General features: G+C 41.3%; 1 protein-coding gene across 3 annotated transcripts in view; it reads right to left on the minus strand.

The window, feature by feature from the left end:
• ccdc146 (coiled-coil domain containing 146) overlaps positions 1-22,523 on the minus strand; it is a 147,019-nt gene that overhangs the window by 19,112 nt on the left and 105,384 nt on the right. For all 3 annotated transcript variants that reach the window (XM_041202745.1, XM_041202744.1, XM_041202746.1), the window contains 3 exons: positions 20,059-20,223; positions 11,275-11,499; positions 7,978-8,206 (listed from right to left, as the gene is read on the minus strand). In XM_041202745.1, the coding sequence (XP_041058679.1) occupies positions 7,978-8,206; positions 11,275-11,499; positions 20,059-20,223 (619 nt within the window). The remainder of the gene's footprint in view (positions 1-7,977; positions 8,207-11,274; positions 11,500-20,058; positions 20,224-22,523) is intronic.

Here is a 22,523-nt window from a genome sequence, read left to right on the forward strand (position 1 = left end):
AACTGGCAGTGAATGAGGGCTCTGTGGATGTCTGATGGGTTTGTGAATTGAGAGTGATGAGAAGAGTGACTTACCCTGGCAGAACGGAGGAGATCATTCATCCTCTTGTGGCATTGGGTGGCTGTCCTCTTCTGAAGGGTGTTGGCGTGGGCCACCGCTTCCCAAGCTGGATTGGTCACATTGCTGCCCATCATGCAGCCAGAGTGGGGGTACAAGTGATCCTAGTGGGCCTCCATGGCATCCCTCACTCGAGGGACCCATCGTTGAAGCGGGGGGCTGCACTCTTTTTTCCTTTGCTGGCCATGTCTTCTGTGCAGCAGTGGTGAGCTGGAAGCAATGAGCACTGTGCTTGCAGCTGGACTTAAAACATGGCATCCAGTGTGTTGGGTGATGGCTGGCGGGCGAATGAGAGCCCATCCACCATGAAAAGAGTGTGTTTTCTGGGATTGCATAAATAATGAGGCAGGTGGGGACGATACGTGTGCAAACCCACCATCACGGCCGGCGGGTATACCTTGTTTTACCCGCCCGCTACCGCATTTAGTGCAAATCTGGGAAAATTCCACCCCATATGTTTTATCTTTAGCAACAAAAACAGATGTGACAGAGAAATATATCAAAAAATTCTGACCATATTTTAGGAAAAGCTGGTTGCCTCATCTCAAGTGGCAGTCTGGATTCCATCTGTATTTTATGAGGCTTTCCAAATACATCAGTAGATAAACATGCGACCAATTGTGAAATTGGCAGCATTAGGGTAAATTTTTTGTCCTACACAAATAAAAAAGGAGGGTTATCCTGTTTGGGTGGCCAGAGGTACTGCACCAGAGATGTGTACTCAATTTGGGAGGAGTTGACCCTGTGATTTACTGCTGTATCCAAAAGTCAGAGAGCAGGCAAGGAAACTGTTTAATAGCCTGAACAAGCCTGCCAAGATAAGATTCACAATTTTTTTCTATAAAGAGCAACAAAAAAGTATGCTAACCTTCTCTGAATCTGTGACACCATGACTAAGGCTGCATGCTGTCAGAAACTCTGAGACAAACAAACTCTTTCAGAGTTACAACATTCATGCCCACTCTGCAGCAAGGCACAATTTCTTGCTTGTTTTTTATAATTGATTTTTTTTTGTTGCATTTACATTTAGAAAACATGACGCTACAAAAGAAGCTTTCAATATAACTAACCGGTTGCATAATGCATTTTCACTTCCTTTAATACAAGTTTCCAGGTAGTGCCTGATCACAGAAACAGAATCATGTAAGTTTGTACAGGGTGGACAAGCAGCTGTCATGGTGTATTTATCCTGTGACAGAGCACGATTCCCTATGAATGATGGCTAGCGAATAAGGGATGTTCCCTGTAGTTAATGAAACTCCTCTGGAACCCCGCCCTGAATGTAGCACAGTTATAACCAAAGTCAAGAGGCCATCTGGATAATTACTAAACACAACACAGAGCTGCTCAAGTAGGACATTCAGGGGTCGTGATAGCTCTGGGGGCAGCTCTTACAATATTTTTAAATTCATTTACGGGATGTGGGCATTGCTAACTGGGCCAGCATTTATTGCCCATCCCTAATTGCCCTTCAGAAGGTGGTGGTGAGCTACCTTCTTGAACTGCTGCAGTCCCTGTGGTGTAGATACACCTAGAGTGCTGTTAGGAAGGGAGTACCAGGATTTTGACCCAGTGACAGTGAGGGAACTGCGATATATTTGCAAGTCAGGATGGTAAGTGTCTTGGAGGGGAACTTTCAGATGGTGGTGTTCCCATGTATCTGCTGCCTTTGTCTGTCTAGACGGTAGCAGTCTTGGGTTTGCAAGATGTTGCCTACGGAGCCTTGGTGAGTTTCTGCAGTGCATCTTGTAGATGGTACAGTGTTGCCACTGTTCGTCAGTGGTGGGGGGAGCGAATGTTTGTGAAAGGGGTGCCAATCAAGCGGGTTGCTTTGTCCTAGATGGTGTCAAGCTTCTCAATTGTTGTTGGAGCTGCATTCATCCAGGAAAGTGGAGATCACACTCCTGATTTGTGCCTTGTAGATGGTGGACAGGCTTTGGGGAGTCAGAAGACAAGTTAGTCGCCGCAGGATTCCTAGCCTCTGACCTTCTCTTTTCGCTATAGTATTTATACGTCTAGTCCTGTTCAGGTTCTGGTTAATGGTAAGCCCCAGGATGTTGATAGTGGGGGATTCAGTGATGGTAATGCCATTGAATGTTAAGGGGTGATGGTTAAATTCTCTCTTGTTGGAGATAGTTGTTCTCTGGCACTTGCATGGCATGAATTTTACTTGCCACTTGTCAGCCCAAGCCTGGATATTGTCCAGGTCTTGCTGCATTTGGACATGAGCTGCTTCAGTATCTGAGGAGTCAAAAATGGTGCTGAACATTGTGCGATCATCAGTGAACATCCCCACTTCTGACCTTATGATGGAAGGAAGATCATTGATGAAGCAGCTGAAAATGGTTGGGCCTAGGACACTACCCTGAGGAACTCCTGCAGTGATGTCCTGGAACTGAGATGATTGACCTCCAACAACCACAACCATCTTCCTTTGTACTAGGTATGACTCCAACCAGCAGAGAGCTTTCCCCCTGATTCTCATCGTCTCCAGTTTTATTAGGGCTCCTTGATACCACACTCATTCAAATGCTGCCTTGATGTCAAGGGCAGTCACTCTCACCTCATCTCACCTGCATCAGGGGCCTATATTTGGAGGAGGAACAGCAGCAGCAGTTCTCATTAGACAAGGAAAACAAGGTGAACGCAAAGAAGCAGCAGAAGGATAGCCATCTCAGAACATTGGAGCAAGAGATGTGACCAGTGTGACCTACTCAATGCCCTGCCTTCCAAATTATATTTTTCTTTTAAGACACTCCTTAAAACTTACCTATTTGACCAAGCTTTTGGTCATCTGCCCTTATACTGCCTGCTGTGGTGGTGTCAAATTCTTTTGAACGTTCTTGTGAAGCACCTAGGGATGTTTTACTACATTAAAATGCTATATAAATACAAGTTGTTTTGTGTTCTGGTGCCCTAATGGCAGTGCAAGTGCAGCAGTGATGCTAAGGACCTGAGGAAAGTCAGCCACTGCTGCTAATCACTGAACTGTCTCCTGTTGATTGTTGAGATCAATGGGCAAGGTGATGTTTTAGTTAGACCTGCTAAGCAGTGCATTTGTGACCAGCTTAATACATGTTTGTCTTACAGACTGAGAGATGTGGCTGATCTCTATGTAACAGACAGAAAACAGCCAGGCGCAAAAAGTAAATTATGATCTCCTGCCAATGCACACAGCAGGTCCTTAGACAGCAGTGGAGGCTGGGTCATCGAATATATTCAAGGATGAGTTAGGAAGAATTTTGATCGACAAGGATGTCAAAGGTTATGGAGGGCTGGCAGGGAAGTGGAGTTAAGGCCACAATTCGATCAGCCATGATTTTATTAAATGGCAGAGCAAGCTTGAGGAGCCAAATAGTCTACTGCTCCTTCTTCTTATGTTCCAGAAGATACAGAGGTCTGCAACTACATACCTAGAGAAGCTCAGCCTCCTGATGCCCTGTTCTTTCTATAAGTCCAGGAATCAATCTTAGCTTGTATGCCATTATGACACTGTGAGCAGTTTCCCTCACCTGTTGTCTTCTAGTACGTGCAGCTGCTGCTGGTGCTGGTTGTTGGTTGCACAATAGAACATATATCCTGTGTACCAAGTATCTGCAGGTAAGTGCTCCAATAAATAATATGTCAGAGAGACCAATTTCTCTAGGTTGTGCAGATTGGTGGGTATGAAGCAAAACTACTATAATTTAATGTAAAACGAGTACTAATTATATGATAGGATCCTGATTTACATGCATTCACAATACCCCTGCCTGACTCTCACAGGACTCTACTGCTATTCCAACCACCTATCTGCTCCATTCCCATTGGTCAGGTAAGGTTAGGATTGGTCCCCTGGTTGGATATTAACGTAACATATAGAATTATTACTCACAAATGAGCATGTTTCTCCAACAGTGATTTTACAAAGCTGGGTAGAATTTACATGGGGTTCCTAATCTCTCAGTAGACCTTTGGCACAAGATTGATAAGAATCCTGGAGAAATTCTAGATGATTTTTTTACAGAATGAATTAGAATTGTTCCATTTCAAACTAGTGTTAATATTTTATAATTTGGCAAACTATTTTATTTCAAGGAAAGCAAAGTAATTTAAATTCTCATCACTACAAGAATTTCATAGTCTGAGATTATGCCATTACATTATAATTTCCAAACTAAATCTGGCAAAGTAATACAGGTTTTTTGCTATGTTGAACTTGACCACCAAAACAATAGTGATTCACACACACAAACAGGAATTGTGGTACTGACATAAGATATGAAGAACAGAATCACATTGTGGCAGAAAGGGCAAAAGAAAATGTCAGATATAATAAGACAGTTCAAAGTGTCACTCTGATCCATGATGCTATATCTAAATACTGCACTGAATGGTAACTTTCATCCATAGAAAAGCTGACTGATGTTGCAAAAAGTTCAGTAAATTGAGCTGCACAGGCGAGGTAATACACCAACCACTCTTCCTTTCATTCTTTGAGCACCCTGGGCATTTGAACACTTTTCATCCTCTAAAATTAAGAGCCATACAACAAAAAATACATTGAAACACTTCCATTTATATAAGGGCTTTCATGGCCTCTGGACAATACAAAGCGTTTCACAACCAATGAAGTACTTCTGAATTGTATTCACAATTGGAATGCAGAACAAATCCTTCACTTTGCACTCTGGTTAAAGGAGACATTAATTAGGGTTCCTACTGCATTGTGTTGCCATGCAGAACTCTAAAACCCTTGATTCCACTTTAACAGGGTGAGACTGCAAAATCTTTTGCATCAGCTATCACATGCCACTTGGAAACAACTGTCTAATTTCTAGCCTTAACCAACACTTCAAAACTACTTCATTGGATGTGAAACGCTTTGACTGAGATTTTCGGCTTCTGTTTGTGGTGGGCGTCATAAAGGGCGGGAGTGGAAAATACCGGGAGATCACAAATATCGGTTTCACATTGTCGTAAAACCAGTTTGCTATCGTCTGCTCTGCAAGTCAATGGCGGGCTGCTTTTTCCACTGCCGCACATCTGGAACCTAATTTCAATATTTTAGCATCTCATTATAAGCTCTGCTTGCCAGGATCATCTCCCCACGCTGGATCATGAGCTCACATCATGCTCATGTGTTTCACATCGGTTCATAAGTGATGTGCACCTGGCGACCTGCACTTTGCTCAGGATTGGGGTTCATTTGCCTACCTTGCTTCGGGCAGCACTCGTGGTCATCAGTGCCAGGCTTCGCAGGCAGCACCACATTGCTTTTAGGGGGGCTCATGGGCAGCTCTCTACCTAGCAGACCAGCGTAAAGCAGGGGTGGCTTTTCAATAGCTGCAGGGCCACTGCTTGCTTGGGAAAGGGGGGTATCCCAGGGTATGTGTCAGGGCACATGTTAACCTGTGCAAGTGGCTTCAGAATGGTGAGGGCTGAGGAGGCAGTCTCCAGAGATGAAGCCAGATGGAGATGTGAGAGTGTGCATGAGAGAGTGAATGATGATGTCCCTTGAGCTGGCAATGAGTGAGATGCCAGTGAATGTGTGATGGCTTTTTAAGTGTGAGAGTTTAGAGTGATGAGATGACTGCCTTACCCTGCTGGTATAGATGAGATCATCCATCTTCTTTCTGCATTGGATGGCCAACCTATTCTGTGCAGCATTGGCACTGATCACCACTACCACTGCCTCCCAAGCCAGAGTGGTGAGATTGCTGCACTTCCTGTGGCCAGAGCGGGGATAAAGGACATCACGGTGGGCCTCCCAAAGGCATTCCAGGGGCAGATCACTGAACTCTTCTTGACTTTCGGGGCCATCTCTTCACTGGAGCAGTCCCGGTCTGCAAGCATTGAGAACTGTATGTGCGGCTGCAGTTTAGATGTGGCACCTGGAGTGAGGAAACGGTGAGGTAGCAGCGTGGCAGGTGATTCAGAGGCTGCCTGCCAGTGAGACGGTGTGTTTCTTGTGCCTGCATATTAATGAGGCAGGAAGCGGATGATACAGTTAAAAATCCGCCCTTGCAGCCAGTGGGAAAAACGTCCTTTCTCATGCCCGCCACCACACTTGGTGCAATTCAGGGAAAATTCTGCCTTTTGTGTTATCTCGAGGTCACAAAAACCATTATATAAATGCAGATAGGGATATGATAAGTGTTATATAAATGCAAGTTATTCCTGTTATAGACATTGTCATGTAGAAGCCAATAGATCTGATGAGATGTTCAAACATGAAAATTAGATTGAAAAATTTGTCCTTTGAAGAAGTTAAGGCAGTGATGACAAATATAGACTGTTAAATAGAAGAGAAGAATGAACTGACCAGTTGTGAACTAATTGTGAACTAGAGTTGCCAATTCTAGTTGAGTGTATTTATGCAGGTTTTGGCACATGTTCTTTTGAATCCAATCACTCTACCCAGTAAAAAGGCTTTTCCCCCACCTCTAATTTATTTCTAATAAATGAAGTGTTCAAAGGAAATGGAAAACAGGCAATTCCGGAATGATTTGCCTCCTGTGTTGCTCGCAACAATGCCCAGGAAAACAATCATGAATTCTTGGAGACTTCAGGACAATCCTGGAGGGCTGGCAACCCTAGAAATCATTGAGGGGGCCTCTAGTGATGGTTAGCTTGATGTTTTCCTCCATTTACTTCTATTTCCAAAGCAGGAATGTCCATGTCCATCATTTTGGATGGCAGATTTGCATATAGCATAGCAAAGTGCAACTAAGCCAGACACATAGGGGAGAATTTTCACATCGGTGTGCGAGGGCGGGCACCGCACGTCGATGTGTAAAATGACATGCGGTGACGTCGGGCATGAATCATTCCGATCTTTCGTTCAGCAAGTGTTGGAGGCGGCTGTGTGCCCACTGAACTGTCAAAGGCCTGTTACGGCCATTAATAAACCAATTTAGATAATTGACAGGGCTACCCGTCCAACCTTTAGGTTGGCGGGCAGGCGAAGAGCCCAAGTGACCTTCGTGTTTTTCAGGAAACCTCATCCACGGGCGGGATAAGATGTTATCACAATTCATAAACATATCCCAGCTCATGTTTCACTGTCGCATGAGGGGACATGTCTGAATAATTTTAATCTTCCTTTTTTTCAAACTTTCAATCTGAACTTAATCTCCCTGAGGAAGCTCCGTGCCTCAGAGAGATTTCTGCACTCTTTCGCAGACATGTGCGAAAGAGTGCAGGCCCTGACTCCCCCTGCTCCCCCCGACCACACTGAGCATTACTGGGTGTGTGTCACGCTGGGCAGTCCTTAATCGGCTCTGCGCCTGCCTGCACCCGCCCGCTCCCGACCAGCCCACCTGGCAGACAGAAGATTCTGCCCCAGACTTCAGAATAATGCAGAGGCCCTCCTGCCCCCATCAAGACAGCAAAAGCACTCTTTTAAGATTCCAATGGCCCTCTTGATGGCCAGTCTGACAGATATGCATGTTCCTCATTGTTGCAATGCCCTGCCACTGTTTGTACAACATTTAGTGGGTTGACTCGTGGAAAATGGTGGGAGGAGTTGAGATGTCTTGCCATGCTTGAAGAGTTCAGGTGGAGCTGACTTGTGACTGATGAATGCATTGTGACAACTTCCAGCTCTTTTTTTGACAACTCTGTCCATCAGAGTTTATTCAACGCGTCTCTCAATCTTTTACTACATCTTCCTGAGTACTCTTTCATATTTTTTAAACCTGTCTTCTAACTTGGGTTCTAATGTTTTTTTTGTGGTAAACCATTAATTTTGTACTTTGTCAAAGGCCTTTCCAAAAATTAAAATATTTCACAATCCATGCTATCTATTTATAATGCCTTCAAAGAAATTTGTCCTTTTCAGTAACAAGGAACAAACTACTGAATTTATGCTTTTCTCACCTCTTTCTGTAATGTGATCAAATTTGACTCCATTTCATGTTTGCTTGGCACATCTTTGCGAACCTTTTCAATCTGTCTCTTTTCCGCTGACAGTTGAATATTCAAGAATCTTATTTCATCCTCCATACTGTGTAATTCCACATCTCCATTACTAATCAATGAGTCCTGAATGCTTAGTTTCTCATAGAAAATACAAACTTCCTCTTCCCTTTCAATCAAATGTATGCCTCTGTAAACAAAAAAACACAAACACTGCATCAGGTTATTGTTTTCTTGTTTCTACCTTCTCCTTTGCGCAGTTGTTTAGTTACAGGCCTTTTAGCCAACTAGAAATAACTGGACATCAGTTTGACACATTCTGAATGAGGAAGTAAAATACTTGGAACAATTGATCTTCTGTGGAATTGTTCATGATATTATTTTTAAAATGTATTTACTGTATTATTCTTAGTGGATCTCTAGTGGCATTGCTCAGGGATAGTACTTGACATATGGTTGTGATGTTTATTTGTTAAACATAGTGGTCCAGAAACAGGGGTGCTCCTTCCAGGTTCACATTTACCTATTACTTTGCAAGCTGCCTTAAGACTCAAGTAACTGTGTTCCAAAACCTCTTATTTCAAGTTAGTTACAGTATAAAATACTTGTTTTTCATTGTACTGGAAAATCATAATTTGGCTATGGATATAATACAGTGCTAAAAAGATTTAAATAAACCAGAAACAGCTTTTGTTGTAAAGGGAGTTCTTTATAGCAACAAAGAAACCGTTCTATCCTTAAGATAGAGCTGCACATGGATTCAATCCTAAAAAATAAGAATATAAGAACTAGGAGCAGGAGTAGGCAATTCAGCCCCTCGAGCCTGCCCCACCATTCAATACGATCATGGCTGATCTCATTTCGGCCTCAACTCCAATTTCCCGTCCTCTCCCCACAACCTTTCAACCTGTTACGAATTAAAAATCTGTCTATCTCCTCCTTAAATTTATTCAGCGTCCCAGCATCCACTGCACTCTGAGGTAGTGAATTCCACAGATTTACGACCCTTTGAGAGAAGTAATTCCTCCTCATCTCTGATTTAAATCTACTACCCCTTAGCCTAAAACTATGGCCTCTCATTCTAGAATGCCTCACAAGGGGAAACATCCACTTCACGTCTACTTTGTCTATCCCCTTTAGCATCTCATATACCTCAATTAGCTCTCCTCTCATCCTTCTAAACTCTAGCGAGTATAGGCCTAAATTGCTCAATCTCTCCTCAAAAGACATGCCCTGCATCTCTGGAATCAATCTAGTGAACCTCCTTTGAACCGCCTCCAATGCAACTACATCCTTCCTCAAGTAAGGGGACCAAAACTGTGCACAGTACTCTAAGTGCGGTCTCATCAATGCCTTGTACAGTTGCAACAACACTTTCCTATTTTTATACTCTATTCCTTTAGCAATAAATGCCAAAATTCCATTTGCCTTCCTTATTACCTGCTAAGGATGGAGCAGTTTCTCTGACACTATGGATGCTGGGTAAAAATCTTCCCGTTCCATAATGGACATTTTTTTCATAAAATCTACTACCACCTTGCGCTGATCCGTGGGACGAGTCTAAAAAGGCTTTGGTGTATTGAAGGCTGTCCCTAGTTTCAGAGCGCTTCTTGTATACTTCACCACGTAAGTTATTTGGGTGTCTCAACAAGTCTTCGTTTTTCTAGTTGTCCCTTTGACGTGTATGAATAAAATATAAGGCAAACTTTTCCGACCAACACTGAAAATGCTATACATTTATAAGAAGCCAACACTTAAAGGCCAGGCCACTTGAACAATATTGTACCTATTTTACATGTGAGCAGTGATACAGAAAGAAGCTCATCCAAATAATAGGATTCAGCAGTAATACAGTTATCATGAATTTCCATGATATTTGAGGAGTAATGAGACTTGCTTATATTTATAAAAATGTTTATAAATCTAGAGAACAGTGAATTGGGTATGCCAGCTTCTGCAGTCAATTATCCACCTTGCACCCACACACTGTGAGCTAAATACAGCTTACAAACCAGACTAATTTATATTAAAAGAAAATATTGAAGATTTCAGTATCTTACTGAATAACCCACACAATGTTGTCATGCAGTTGAGTAATACAATTAGTTCTAATTAGGGTATACAACAAAGTTAGAAAATATTCCCTTTAAGGATAATCACACCAATCATGATAAATTGTACAGATGGAAAAAGCTATCTTTAAAGACACTGAATCTTTTATCTTCAAGTCTTGAATATTGCATTACAAATCACAAATTGTCTAGTCATTGATTTAGAAAAAGGTTCAGCCAGGGAATTTATCAAAATATAAAATTTGCTAACACCCTTATGGTTTTTTATGCTCTGTTGTCAGTTAATAACCTCAGGTGATTTCCTATTTTAAATGTTAATGACACCCGAATACTGTTTCAAGTTTAATGTAATTTAGTTTATTGGAGGTATTGCATTTATTTGCATTTTTTCACTTAAAACTGTTCTGTAAGTATACAGGAGGCAGGTGGTGGGGGGAAATCCGTCTTATAATGACAAACAGGAAAATGCCAGTCTTTCTCTACAACTAATTGCCTGTTAATGAAATTGCAACAAAGTGCAGCTTTAAATGTGCTATTTCTGAGAAATTGATCTTGTTAGCACATTATTAATAACAGAGAAAGGCAATCTCCAGTTTGATGTTAATTGAGGAAATATCACTGTAATTAAGATGTTGGGACATCTCTAATTCTCTCCAACCTCAAAGGTTTGAAACTGTCATATGATGGAAGTGTATAGCTTGTAATGTTCAGATGTGTTTTTCTGTGCTTGTTATTTAAGTGAAAAAGGAGATATGAGTACAAACCACTTTACTCTCACAGCTGCTTTTCTGCTTTGAATAGTAAGCAAGAAAATACATGTAAGTAGTAGTAAGTGGGAAAGGGGAAGGAAATGAGTGGTATGCATACGATAATCGTACATTTCTACATAATTTCCTTTTTAGAAATCCCCTTTGTTCCTTTTTTGTTGACAATTTTTCATTTTGTCAAGATGTCTCAACTTTAGTTAGAATGCAATTTCATTCTTCAGACCTCCTCACAGAGCAATCCTAATGCTAGTCAATTTTTCAAAGATATTACTTGATCTCTCAGCAGGTCTGGCGAGAAGTCGCAAATATCATTCACATTACATTATCCAGACAACTTTCTCCATTTTCTGATCAATCTCTGGTTAAACAGTTTAAAAATAAATATTTATATATAATTGACAACCATTTTGACAGATTACCTTTCATTGCGAACCTGAACAACATTCTCATATTTTTTGCGTAGCTGTATCATTTCCTCTTCAGCCTGGTTAATCAGGGAACTAAGTTTGACAATTTTTATCTTTTGGCCTTCTCTCTTTTCTCCCAAATCTCGAAGCACCTGGTCGATTTTGCAAATAGCCCTCCGCAGGCTATCTCTGATGACATGGCTGTTAGAGTGCTTTAACTTGTATTTTTGCAGTTGGCTGTGGTGGAAATCAGATGAAGTTACACAGGTGAATATCTTAATTTATTTTGAGTTGCAGTTAATGCACACATGAACAATTAAGAGGTTATGTAATATAATGAGCCTAATTTTAAATCAATGGGAAAAATTCAGATCAGTTCCAAATGCCTATGAAATTATATTTGATGCATAAAAGGTGATATAAATTTTGGACTGGCAATAGGAACACAGGTTAGCATTGCCATGACTAAGGTATGCGTCAGCAGCATTACTGAGGGTAAAATAGTTGCACTTATTCTCAAACTGACAGAATAGTATTTGTGTCCATGTTAGTAAAAGCTCAAAAAAGGATTGTAAAGTTGGCGTTGTACCCCAAAAGTTAAATCATTCTGTCAAAATTTCCATCTACAAAATTAAGACACCTTTCATTCTCTTCTGGAAAATGAGAATTGTCTTACATTTAAGTTTATATTTCTAAATTTTAAAAAATTTAAACTTCTGGGCTAGATATGAAATACGTCTCAATAATAAAACATTACCAGGCACAGAAAATAACCATAGTAATTCTGGAGTAAAGCATGTGGAGTTAGATTTCCTATTACAACATGACCACCAGTTATAGAAGCTGCCCCATTTTCATTTCCATTGTTTTCAGGTGTAATGGGTTTGAATTGAGAAGTGACATTGATAAGTTGCCATAACTGAGGTAAGGACCTCAAACTGATTAGTTTAGATATGACTGGCAATATCAGAAATGCTGATCTAAAATCTAATTTATTCTCTTACATTTATATAATTTTCTTATTTCACTCCTGTTTAAAGATGTTTAAATTGGATCATTACAGTCATTGTTCCATTTCTAAAAGGGAGAGTGTACGGGGAACTCTGATTCATTAGGCAGAATGAGACAAGGCTACATTGATGACCAACCAGGCTCTTCTACTGGCAAATTAGTTGCCAGAACCTTCTCAGGGACAATTAGGAATGGGCAATAAATGGTGGGCTTGCCAGCACTATCACACATCCAATAAATGAAAAAGAAGTCTCAACTGCTGCCACTTCTTCCCAAGTGTCACAGAACTTGTGTAAGCTGTGGCATAGACACACCCATTCTGTCTATGGTTGCAAACCAGCTGAATGTTGAAGGTCTGGAATCCCTTTCAAATGTTAAAGGCTGGTAATGGGAGCATGCAATTTAAGGTGGGTACAGTCTATGGCACCTTGCACCCTGGGGAATCCTGCCCTTTTGGCAAAAGCTAGTGTCCTTTTATCCTTCTTTGCTTTGTCCATGGGGAAAGTAATGTAAAAAATTCCAATTATTGTAGGGAACCTTGATGCCTTTCATCACACAGTGGTGGACTGAAAATGGTGTTACATATTGCAGCCTGAAAGGAACTTGTGGGCCATAGTGATGTTGACAGCTACAGGTCGTGCTGGTATGAGGATCAGGTTGTCACATTGCTCTTATGTTCTCTTGTTTTGCTGCTCTCCCTCACTGTCCAGCCCTAAAGCCAACCCTACCAGACCACCCATCATTACAACAAACAAAAGAGCAAAATTTTAATTGCTTTAAATAGTTCTGATATGCACTCCTGACACCCATGAAGAAATCAAATCCAGTATGATGACCTGTGCATTTCTGGCTCAAAATGAGCATGCACACCTCATCTCTTTGGGTTTTGAAATGCAACATTACTACATGTCCTATTTGCCTTGCTGTAGTCATATGACCTCTGCCATGAGGGAGCTCTCTGCAAGCAGGCATTTTACAATCAGTTCAATAAAGACTTCAGGCTAGAAGGACTATAATATATGAAGCATGGTGCCGAGTGGAGCTAAAATACAGTTTGGAAACCTGGAAAAGCTGCAGAGAAGCCACAGCTACAAAGAAAGCAACACAGAATATGTTAAAAGCTGCTGAAAAAGGACAGGCAATGGCAAACAAAAACCGAGGGCTGCAAGCGAAATACTGGGTAAGTCAACACGATAAAACTTTCCCCTCCCTGCTCCAATAGAAATGAAAGGCGATATGTTGCAGAACTAGCAGTTTTTCCACTTGCAATGACAAAACTACAAGATTACAACAGATTTAATTAATAGGTCGGAGCCGATATGAGTAGCCACACTTCTAACTGCTGGGGAGAAACTGCTACAAATTATATTCCACCCTAGGTCTATTTGGCGAACAAAGGAAACAGACAACAGAGATCTTGAAAGCCTTGAAGCCACACTTTGACTCCCAAGTGAACATAACTTATGAACACTATGTATTCAACACTAGAGCTCAAGATGAAAAGAAGCCCATTGATCAATATGTGACTGCAGTAACACAGCTTGCAGAATCATGTAAATTCAGGCCTAATTGTCTTGGGCATATGAGACCCCTCAGTGAGATCAAGTCAACTGAAAGTAGAGAAACTTATGCTCAAGAAAATTATGGATGCGTGTAGGAATACAGAGGTTGTAAAACGTCAGCTAGAGCATGTGTATGGTGGAAGAGACCAGGAGATTTATTGTGCGGAGAGACATTCGAAAGAGCAGAGCAATCATGGACAGGATGCAAATGCCATGGAGGACATCATAAAAAGGTTAAGAATATAAGAAATAGGAGCAGGAGTAAGCCGTTCAGCCCCTCAAGCCTGCCCCAACATTCAGTAAGATCATGGATGATCCGGCCCAGGCCTCAACTCCTCCTTCATGCCAGCTCCTCATAGCCCTCAATTCCCCGATATATCAAAAATCTATCTACCTCCTCTTTAAATACTTTCAGTGATCTAGCCTCCACAACTCTCTGAGGTAGAGAATTCTAGACATTCACTACCTTCTGAGAGAAGAAATTCCTTTGCATCTCAGTTTTAAATGAGTGTCCCCTTATTCTGTAACTATGTCCCCTAGTTCGAGATTCCCCCACTAGTGGAAACATTTTCTCAACATCTACACTGTCAAGCCCCCTCAGAAACTTGTACATTTCAATAAGATCACCTTTTATTCTTCTAAACTCTAATGAATTAAGACCTAACCTGTTTAGCTGTTATTGATAAGTCAACCACTTCATCCCAGGAATCAGCCTGGTGAATCTTTATTAAACTGCCTCCATTGCCAGTATATCCTTTCTTAAATATGGGAACCAAAGCTCAAGGTGCCTCGCCAACACCCTGTATAGTTGTAATAAGGCTTCCCTATTTTTAAGCCCAACCCCTTAGTAATACAGGCCAAAATTCCATTTGCCTTCTTAATTACTAGCTGCACCTGCATGCTAACTTTTTGTGTTTAATGCACAAGAACACCCAAATCTCTCTGTACTACACTTATCCAATGCCTTCTAGAAATCCAAATACAAGCCCCTTTATCTACTCTGCTTGTTTTGTCATCAAAGAACTCTAGCAAATTTGTCAAACATGATTTCCCTTTCACAAAACTATGTTGACTTTTTCTGATTGCATTAAGCTTTTCTAAATGTCTCACTATTTCTTCCTTAATAATGGACTCAAGCATTTTCCCATTGACAGATATTAGGCTGACTTCCCTATAGTTTCCTGCTTTTTGTCTCCCTCCTTTCTTGAACAGGGGCGTCACATTAGCAGTTCTCTAATCCGCTGGGACCCTCCCGGAATCCAGTGAGTTATGGAATATTTTGACCAATGCCTCCACTATATCTGCAGCTAATTCCTTTAAAATCCTTGGATGCAGGCTGTCAGGTCCTGGCGATTTGTCTGCCTTTAGTACCACCAGTTTCTCAAATACTTTGTCTCTCATGATAGAGACTGTTACAAGATCTTTCCTCCCATTAGCTCCTTGCTTATCTGATATCTTTGGAGTGTTTATAGTGTCATCCACTGTGAAGACCGATGAAAACTATTGACTTAATTTATCTGCCATTTCCTTATTCCCCATTATCAATTCTCCAGTCACATTGCCCAGCATGGGGAAAGTAGTATTTTAACTGCAAGAAGCCAAATCATTTCACACATGCTAGAAAGAAGCAAAACAAGCTTACACAAATGGCCACTGGAGAGATATTAGCAGAAGAGTCAGATGAAGCACTATACACGCTACAGCAGGTTGGCTCCGTCAAGTCTACAGTTGATAAATGGTTTGTGACTGTTACAATGTTGACCACAGAAGGAGAGTATCAAGTGAATATGAAGTATCAGATAAACACTTGTGCGTCATGCAACATCATGACCTTCAAAAACCTGTGCGAAGTGGCTTAACATGATGGTCCAAAAATGAAGCCCTTGAAAGTGAGGTTGAGGCTATATGATAAAATGATACTCATGCTGAGAGGACAAATTAATCTGAGAGCCCAATACATTGCAAGAATGAAGATCTGGAGTTCCAGATTATAGATGGTAAGCAAAGGCCAATCATCTCAGTTGCAGCAAGTCTAAAGCTTGGGCTGGTAATCCTAAACACGCCAACAGAGATTCACAACGCGTCGCAGCACACAAAACCGTTGACTGCCAAAAAGATCCTAGAGGAGTACAAAGATGTGTTTTTAGGTTGGATGTCTTTTAGAATGTCATCCATAAGTAGATGAGAGTGTAAGAACAATTCAGCATCTGCCAAGAAGAGTTTCAGCTGCCCTCAAGTCAAGATTAAAAAACGAGGTAGAAGAGCTGGGAAAAAAGGGAGCAATCAAGAAAGTCACAACTCCTACAGACTGGATTAGCAGCATGGTAGCAATGAAATGACTTGGAAAGCTGAGAGTATACTTAGGCCCAAAGGAACTAAATAAAGCACTTAAAAGATCTCAATATTCAATCTCAACCATTGAAGGAATTTTGCCATAACTTGCCAAGGCAAAGATCTTTACTACTCTAGGTGCAAAGGATGGTTACTGGCAAGTGAAGCTGGATGAAAGTAGCAGCTTTCTAGCTCTATTCTGGATGCAGTTCAGGAGATACAGATGGTTGCACATGCCATTTGGCATTTCCATGGCTCCAGAAAAGTACCAACGCAGACACATGAAATAGTCAGTGAGCTTCCCTGAGCTCCACTGGTCTATAGTTGTGGAGACACAATGGAAGAAGCAATAGCTGACCATGATCAGAATTTAATACGACTGCTAGAGAGAGCTCACCAGATGAACCTGAAGCTGAACAAGAAAAATTGCAATTGAAGGTGCCTGAAGTCAAGTGCATAAGGCATGTACTGGCAGCAAAAGGTCTTTGCCCAGATCCTGACAAGGTGAGAGCTGTAGCAGTGATGCTGCAACCAATAGATGTGAAAGCAGCGCAATTATTTGTTGGATTTGTGAACTATTTAGCAAAATTTTTGCCTAATTTGTCATTGGAGTATGAACCATTACACAAGCTCACTGCCAAGGGTATTTAGTGGTATTGGGGAACAGAACAAGAAGTAGCATTCACTAAAATAAAACAGCTAGTGACAACAACACTAGTGCTAAAGTACTATGACATCAATGATGAAGTCACCTTGCAATAGGATGCCAGCAAGACAGGTCTTGGAGCAACCCTAATGCAGCAATGACAACCTGTCGCATTTGCATACAGGGCACTAACACAAACTGAATGACGCGATGCTCAGATTGGGAAAGAGTGCCTGGCTATTGCTTTTGCTCGTGAGCATTTTTGTCAATACCTGCTTCGAAGAGACAAATTAACAATGAAGTCTGGTCACAAGCCACTTCAAAGCGTTTTTCTCAAACTACTACTATCTGCTCCAAAGTGTCTGCGAAGAATATTACTTTATCATCTGGGCCTCACATACCAGCAAAGGAAACAGATGTACATCGCTGACATGCTGTCAAGAACAGCACTCCCCATGAAGAAAGTTGAAGATGCCACAACAGAAAGTGAAATTTTCCAGGTTCAACATGAAGCAGCAGCTCCACATGATCTATAAGTCATCAACCCAGCAGAGACACTGAATCTGACAGACAATCACCTTGCTCAAATCAATTGAACTACCCAACAAGATGCAGCTCTCCAAGTGCTACAAGAAGTAGTGATGAAAGGATGGACTAAGAGTTTCAAGGACACGAGCATATTGGGCATACCGAAATGAACTGACAGTCCAAGATGGCATCTTGTACAAAGGAAATAGAGTAATCATCCCTCAGGAGATGAGAGGAGAGACGCTGAAGTGCATGCATGCAGGCCATCAAGGAATTGAATCGAGTCAGAGGAAGGCAAGAGAATGTTCTACTAGCCAAACATGAGCAATTAAATTAAAGATCACATTGGCCAGTGCTGTGCTTGTAACAAATACCAAACTAAACAAGGTAGAGAGCCGCTGATGGCACAAGACATCCAAGACAGGCCATGAACGAGGCTGGGAATAGACCTCTTCAATATAGCAGGAACTGACTATCTTGCCACTGTGGACTACTTTTCTGACTACTGGGACTTAGACCGGCTGACTTCAACAGTGACAGGAAAAATAGTAGAATGCCTGAAAGCACACTTCAGTTGTTATGGCATTCTAGACATTGTGATGAGTGACAATGGTCCTCAGATCACAAGTGAAGAATTCAGCTGCTTCACAAAGGATTGGGAATTTCAACAGTACTGATCATCTCTTCATTATCCCAAGTCGAATGGAAAGGCTGAGGTGGCAATAAAAATCGCCAAAGGAATCATCAAGAAATTTACCAAATGTATACAAGACATCTTAGAGTGGAGAAACACACCAAATGAATGCATAGAAAGTAGTCCAGTCCAAAGACTAATGTCACACTGCACCCAAACTACTCTTCCAATAGCAAAACAGCTACTGAAACCAGAAGTAGTAACAGGTATGAGTGAAAAAAATAAAGGTGAAATGGTAGGAAGCCAAATTTCATTTTGAGAAGACTGCTAAGCCATTGCCAGAGGTGGACATTGAAGTGCCAGTCAGGGTACAAACCTTCAATGCTCTCAACAGGAGTTAGCCCACGTGGCAGCTTGGGACATGCGTAGAAAAGTTGTCACCTCGGTCGTACGCGGTGGAAGTGAACAACTATATTGGTACCACCGCAAGCAAACACAAACAACTAGCAAAGCTGTTCCTTCACTGCAGACAGCCTATCATGAAGAAGGGATCTCACCAGCTGTACCAAGTACAGAACTACTCAATCCCAGAAATCCATGTGTCCCAACAACTGCAATGGGACAACGGTTACCATGGCAATTAAGTGTCAAGGGAACAACACTCTCCGAACAAGGAACATCACTCAGATGAACAGCCAATGACAACATGCATGCATACCATCAACAGACCTGCACAATTTAAAGACTATGTATGCAATGCAGGTGCAGAGATTGAATAGTAGAACAAACAGTTGTTAATGCAAGAGAATGGTGGGTGGATAGTGGGTAACTTTGGTAACTCACACATGCATGCAAATGTGTCTTCTACTCTTTAGGAAAAGGGGGATGTTTGTATCTTTTGTTTGTTAGGGAAAATGGGTGGTTTGTGTCTTTTGCTTGTCATGAAAAGGGGGATGTTTGGGTTTTGAAGTGCAACATTACTACATGACCTATCTGGCTTGCCATAGTCATGTGACCTCTGCCATGAGGGAGTTCTCTGCAAGCAGCCATACTACAAGCAGTTCAATAAAGACTTTGGACTAGAAAAACTGTAATATTTGAGCTCAGAATACCATCCACCATATTGGGTTCTTAGGTGTTTGCTTTCAGTAAGAAAAATGGATGCCATCAAACTTTTAGCCCACTATTTTTTAACTATGTCTGCTTCTTCTAAAGGTTAAAGGTTCCATGACACAACTTGAGGTTCCCTTAATGTCCTATCCAACATTCCTGCCTCCACTGACATCACCAAAAACAGATTAATTGGTCATTAATCCTTTTGATGTTTATGTGTTACGTGCAAAATAGGTGCTGCATTTCAAAGCAATTAACTGTATGTGTACACCTTTGAGATGCTTTTAGGTATGTGAAAAGTGCTATGTGCTTTTTCTTCCCTTAGGATAATCATTAAATAACATGTAGTCTTTTCTGTGGTTCCTTTAAATAAACTTGAAGTACTGCTTAATTCATGCACTTCACATAAGAAAGAGTACATCAGTGAAAAACACTGAATAAGATTTCAAGTTATTTTTAGGTGTGATGATAAATGTCGAAAATTATTTCTTTTTTTGACTTTTTGTACTGATATTCAAATATTATCAAAATTGTGAACTTACAAGTAAAATAGAAACTGTCAGTCCACGGCATGAGAGGTAAAGGCCACAAATTATTCATGCTAACACATACTAACCTTTGTCCATTAAATAAATATATATTATTTTTCTATTTCAAAACATAGTTGTGCACTTTGTTCACACGTTAGTTTGTTTAGCAGCACTGGGTGACAGAAATGTGAAAATATTTCTTCTGATTTAAAGATCTAGCAAGCTTTAAGCTGCTAGGAGCAGCCCTAAAAAAATCAATGTAAATAACTCAGCAGATCTTGGGAAAACAGTCCAAGTTTATGTGCTGACAGGTCCATGTGGAATCATCAATGGGGGTTCCGACAGAGCTATTTTTAGCAAACTGGAAGTTTTGGGTCCCAGGGTAAGTTTGCTCCCCAGAACGTCCAATTCTATTGTTAAGCTCCTATATTTTGAGTTTACCTGTCTTTAAGCAGTGTAGTAGTCCTGAGAATTTCCATTTCATTTTGTAGAATCTTGATCTTTTCCCGCATTTCTGCAGATACCTGTGCTGCGCTTTGTATGAGATTAACGTACTTGTTTCTCTCATTTTTGATGATCTGATACACTTTAACAAAATTCTTTAGGCTACAACACAAAGCAAAACATTAACATTTTCCTTTGACTAAAATGTTATAAGACAACCATCATTTTTTCATAGAGAGCTGGTACAGTCACGGTGGGCCGCATGTCTTCCTTTTGTGCTTTAACCATTCTGTGATGCTATGAAAATATAGGCAGAGAGTTATTTGCAACCTTGATCTATTTCCAAGAAGACTTTAGGAATATTTGGCTGAATGTGGCAGTGATGGTCTCCATACATAGTAAGATAGTATAGTAGACTATTTTCATCCAATATATATTGGTGTGCAGCTAAATGTTTACCATTGTATTTAAGTGTTACTTTTTCGATCATGGTGGGTCAGTGTTGCAATAAATATTGGCCCAGTTCTTCTGGTCCCAAAAGCAGTAAAAGCTGAGACATTCACCGCTATTGAGGGCCACATCGGAATCGGGTGTTCTGGGGGAGCCAATTACATTGGAACCCTGAACATCTGGTTCATCAGAAATGGCTCCGTGGGAGCCCCACTGATGATCCCACTGGGAACTGTCTGTGCGTAAATTTGGGCTGTTTACCCTGTGTCTACTGAGTTCCTTACTTTGATTTATTTAGGGCTACTAGGCTTCCTAGCAGGCATAGAGCTTGCAAGGAGCAGCCCTTTAAATCAGGAGGAGGGTCTTCGCACTTCTGCCACCCCCGGTGCTGCTATCCTATCCATCATCCCTCCCCTTACCCACCCTGAGTTTTGCACCCGCCCTGCAACCCAGTTCATTCCTGCTGTCTTGTTTTTTGTTTCAATGATGCACACAGGCTGTCGACATTGTAGCTGCGCTAACTTTATTGATAACACATTTTCCTAACCTGAACACATATCTGCAGTAACTAAATTCTATCATGGCAGAATCCAACATGTGCTATCTGACCTTCAACCCCCAGGTCAGGTGACTCCATATCTAGTACAAATTATCATATTGAATCTAATACTTGAGTCCACTACCACAATCAACTATTATCATGACATTTCCCATTTAAAAAAATACTTTTAAACAACTCAAACACACAAAGTCTCTTATCTATTCGTTCTCACTCTGTTTTGATCAGTCTGTTTTGTCTTTTATTCATCTCTGTATCTCTTTTTTTCACAATTCTTCCACTGGATGTTCTGAATGGTGACAGAGGTTATTTTGAAGGACAAGGGGCCTTCTCCAGCTCTGTGTCACTATCACCGCTTGGATAGTTATCAGGGCTCTCAGGCTTTGTCTGGTTATCTGTTGCTTCACTGGTGCATTTTGGTTTTTGATCTTCAGCTATACTTTCTGGTTCAGAGCAGGGTTGCGTTTCATTTGTTTTCTGTACGAATTTCCAGTTTCTCCTGTACTATTGCCTGTCTGGAGTCTACACTATGTAAGACCTTGGTTCTCCTGTAATTCCTGTGACAGATCCCTTCATGCTGAATCCTCACTTTCTCACCTATATTCAGGTCAGGCAGAGGTCGGGCGTTTCACTCAAAGTACTGTTTCTGCTTCTGCTGTCTCAGTTTGAACAGGTCCTGCACATTGTAGCTCACTGGCTGTGGAAATAACAGTTGGGGCACAGTTGGAAGCTTAGTTCTTAGTCTTCTCCCTAGGAGCTGTGCTGAAGATGATCCAATGCCTTCTATTGGAGTATTCCTGAAATCCAGCAGAGCCAGGTAGGGGTCTCTTCTGTACACCTTTGCCTTCTTCAACAGGTGTTTTAAGATCTGTACAGTACGTTCCACCATTCCATTGGATTGTGGATATTTGGGATTTGACGTAGTGTGGCAAATTCCCAATCCTATGCAAATTTGTGAAACTCGGTGCCTGAGAATTGTGGGCCATCATATGAGATGATGAGCACTTCAGGTATGCTATGGCGAGCAAAAATTGATTTTAAATGATATATCACAGTGATGCTCTTACTATCATTTCTCAGCAGCATAGACTAAAAATCTTTGAGTGATAGTCTACTGCTAGTAGGTACTCACTGTTGTCAAATGTGAACAAGTCCACGCCAATTTTCTGCCAGGGCCTCTCTGGAACACTCTGTGGTTCTTTTTGTTCCGACTTGCTGTACTTTTGGCACACTGTATACGCATTCACCATTTCCCCAATTTGTCCTCCCATTCCAGGCCAATACATCACATCTCGAGCTCTTCTCCTGCATGTTTCTATGCCGAGGTGACTTTCATGTATGTGCTGCAGCATTTCTTTCCTCAGTGTTGCAGGAATTGTGATCTTTTCTCCCTTGAAAAGTATTCCTTCTGCTACATGAAGTTCCTCACGAAAGTTCCCGTACTCCTGTACAA

The sequence above is a fragment of the Carcharodon carcharias genome, chromosome 13 (assembly GCF_017639515.1).
Source record: "Carcharodon carcharias isolate sCarCar2 chromosome 13, sCarCar2.pri, whole genome shotgun sequence".
Lineage (NCBI taxonomy): Eukaryota > Metazoa > Chordata > Chondrichthyes > Lamniformes > Lamnidae > Carcharodon > Carcharodon carcharias.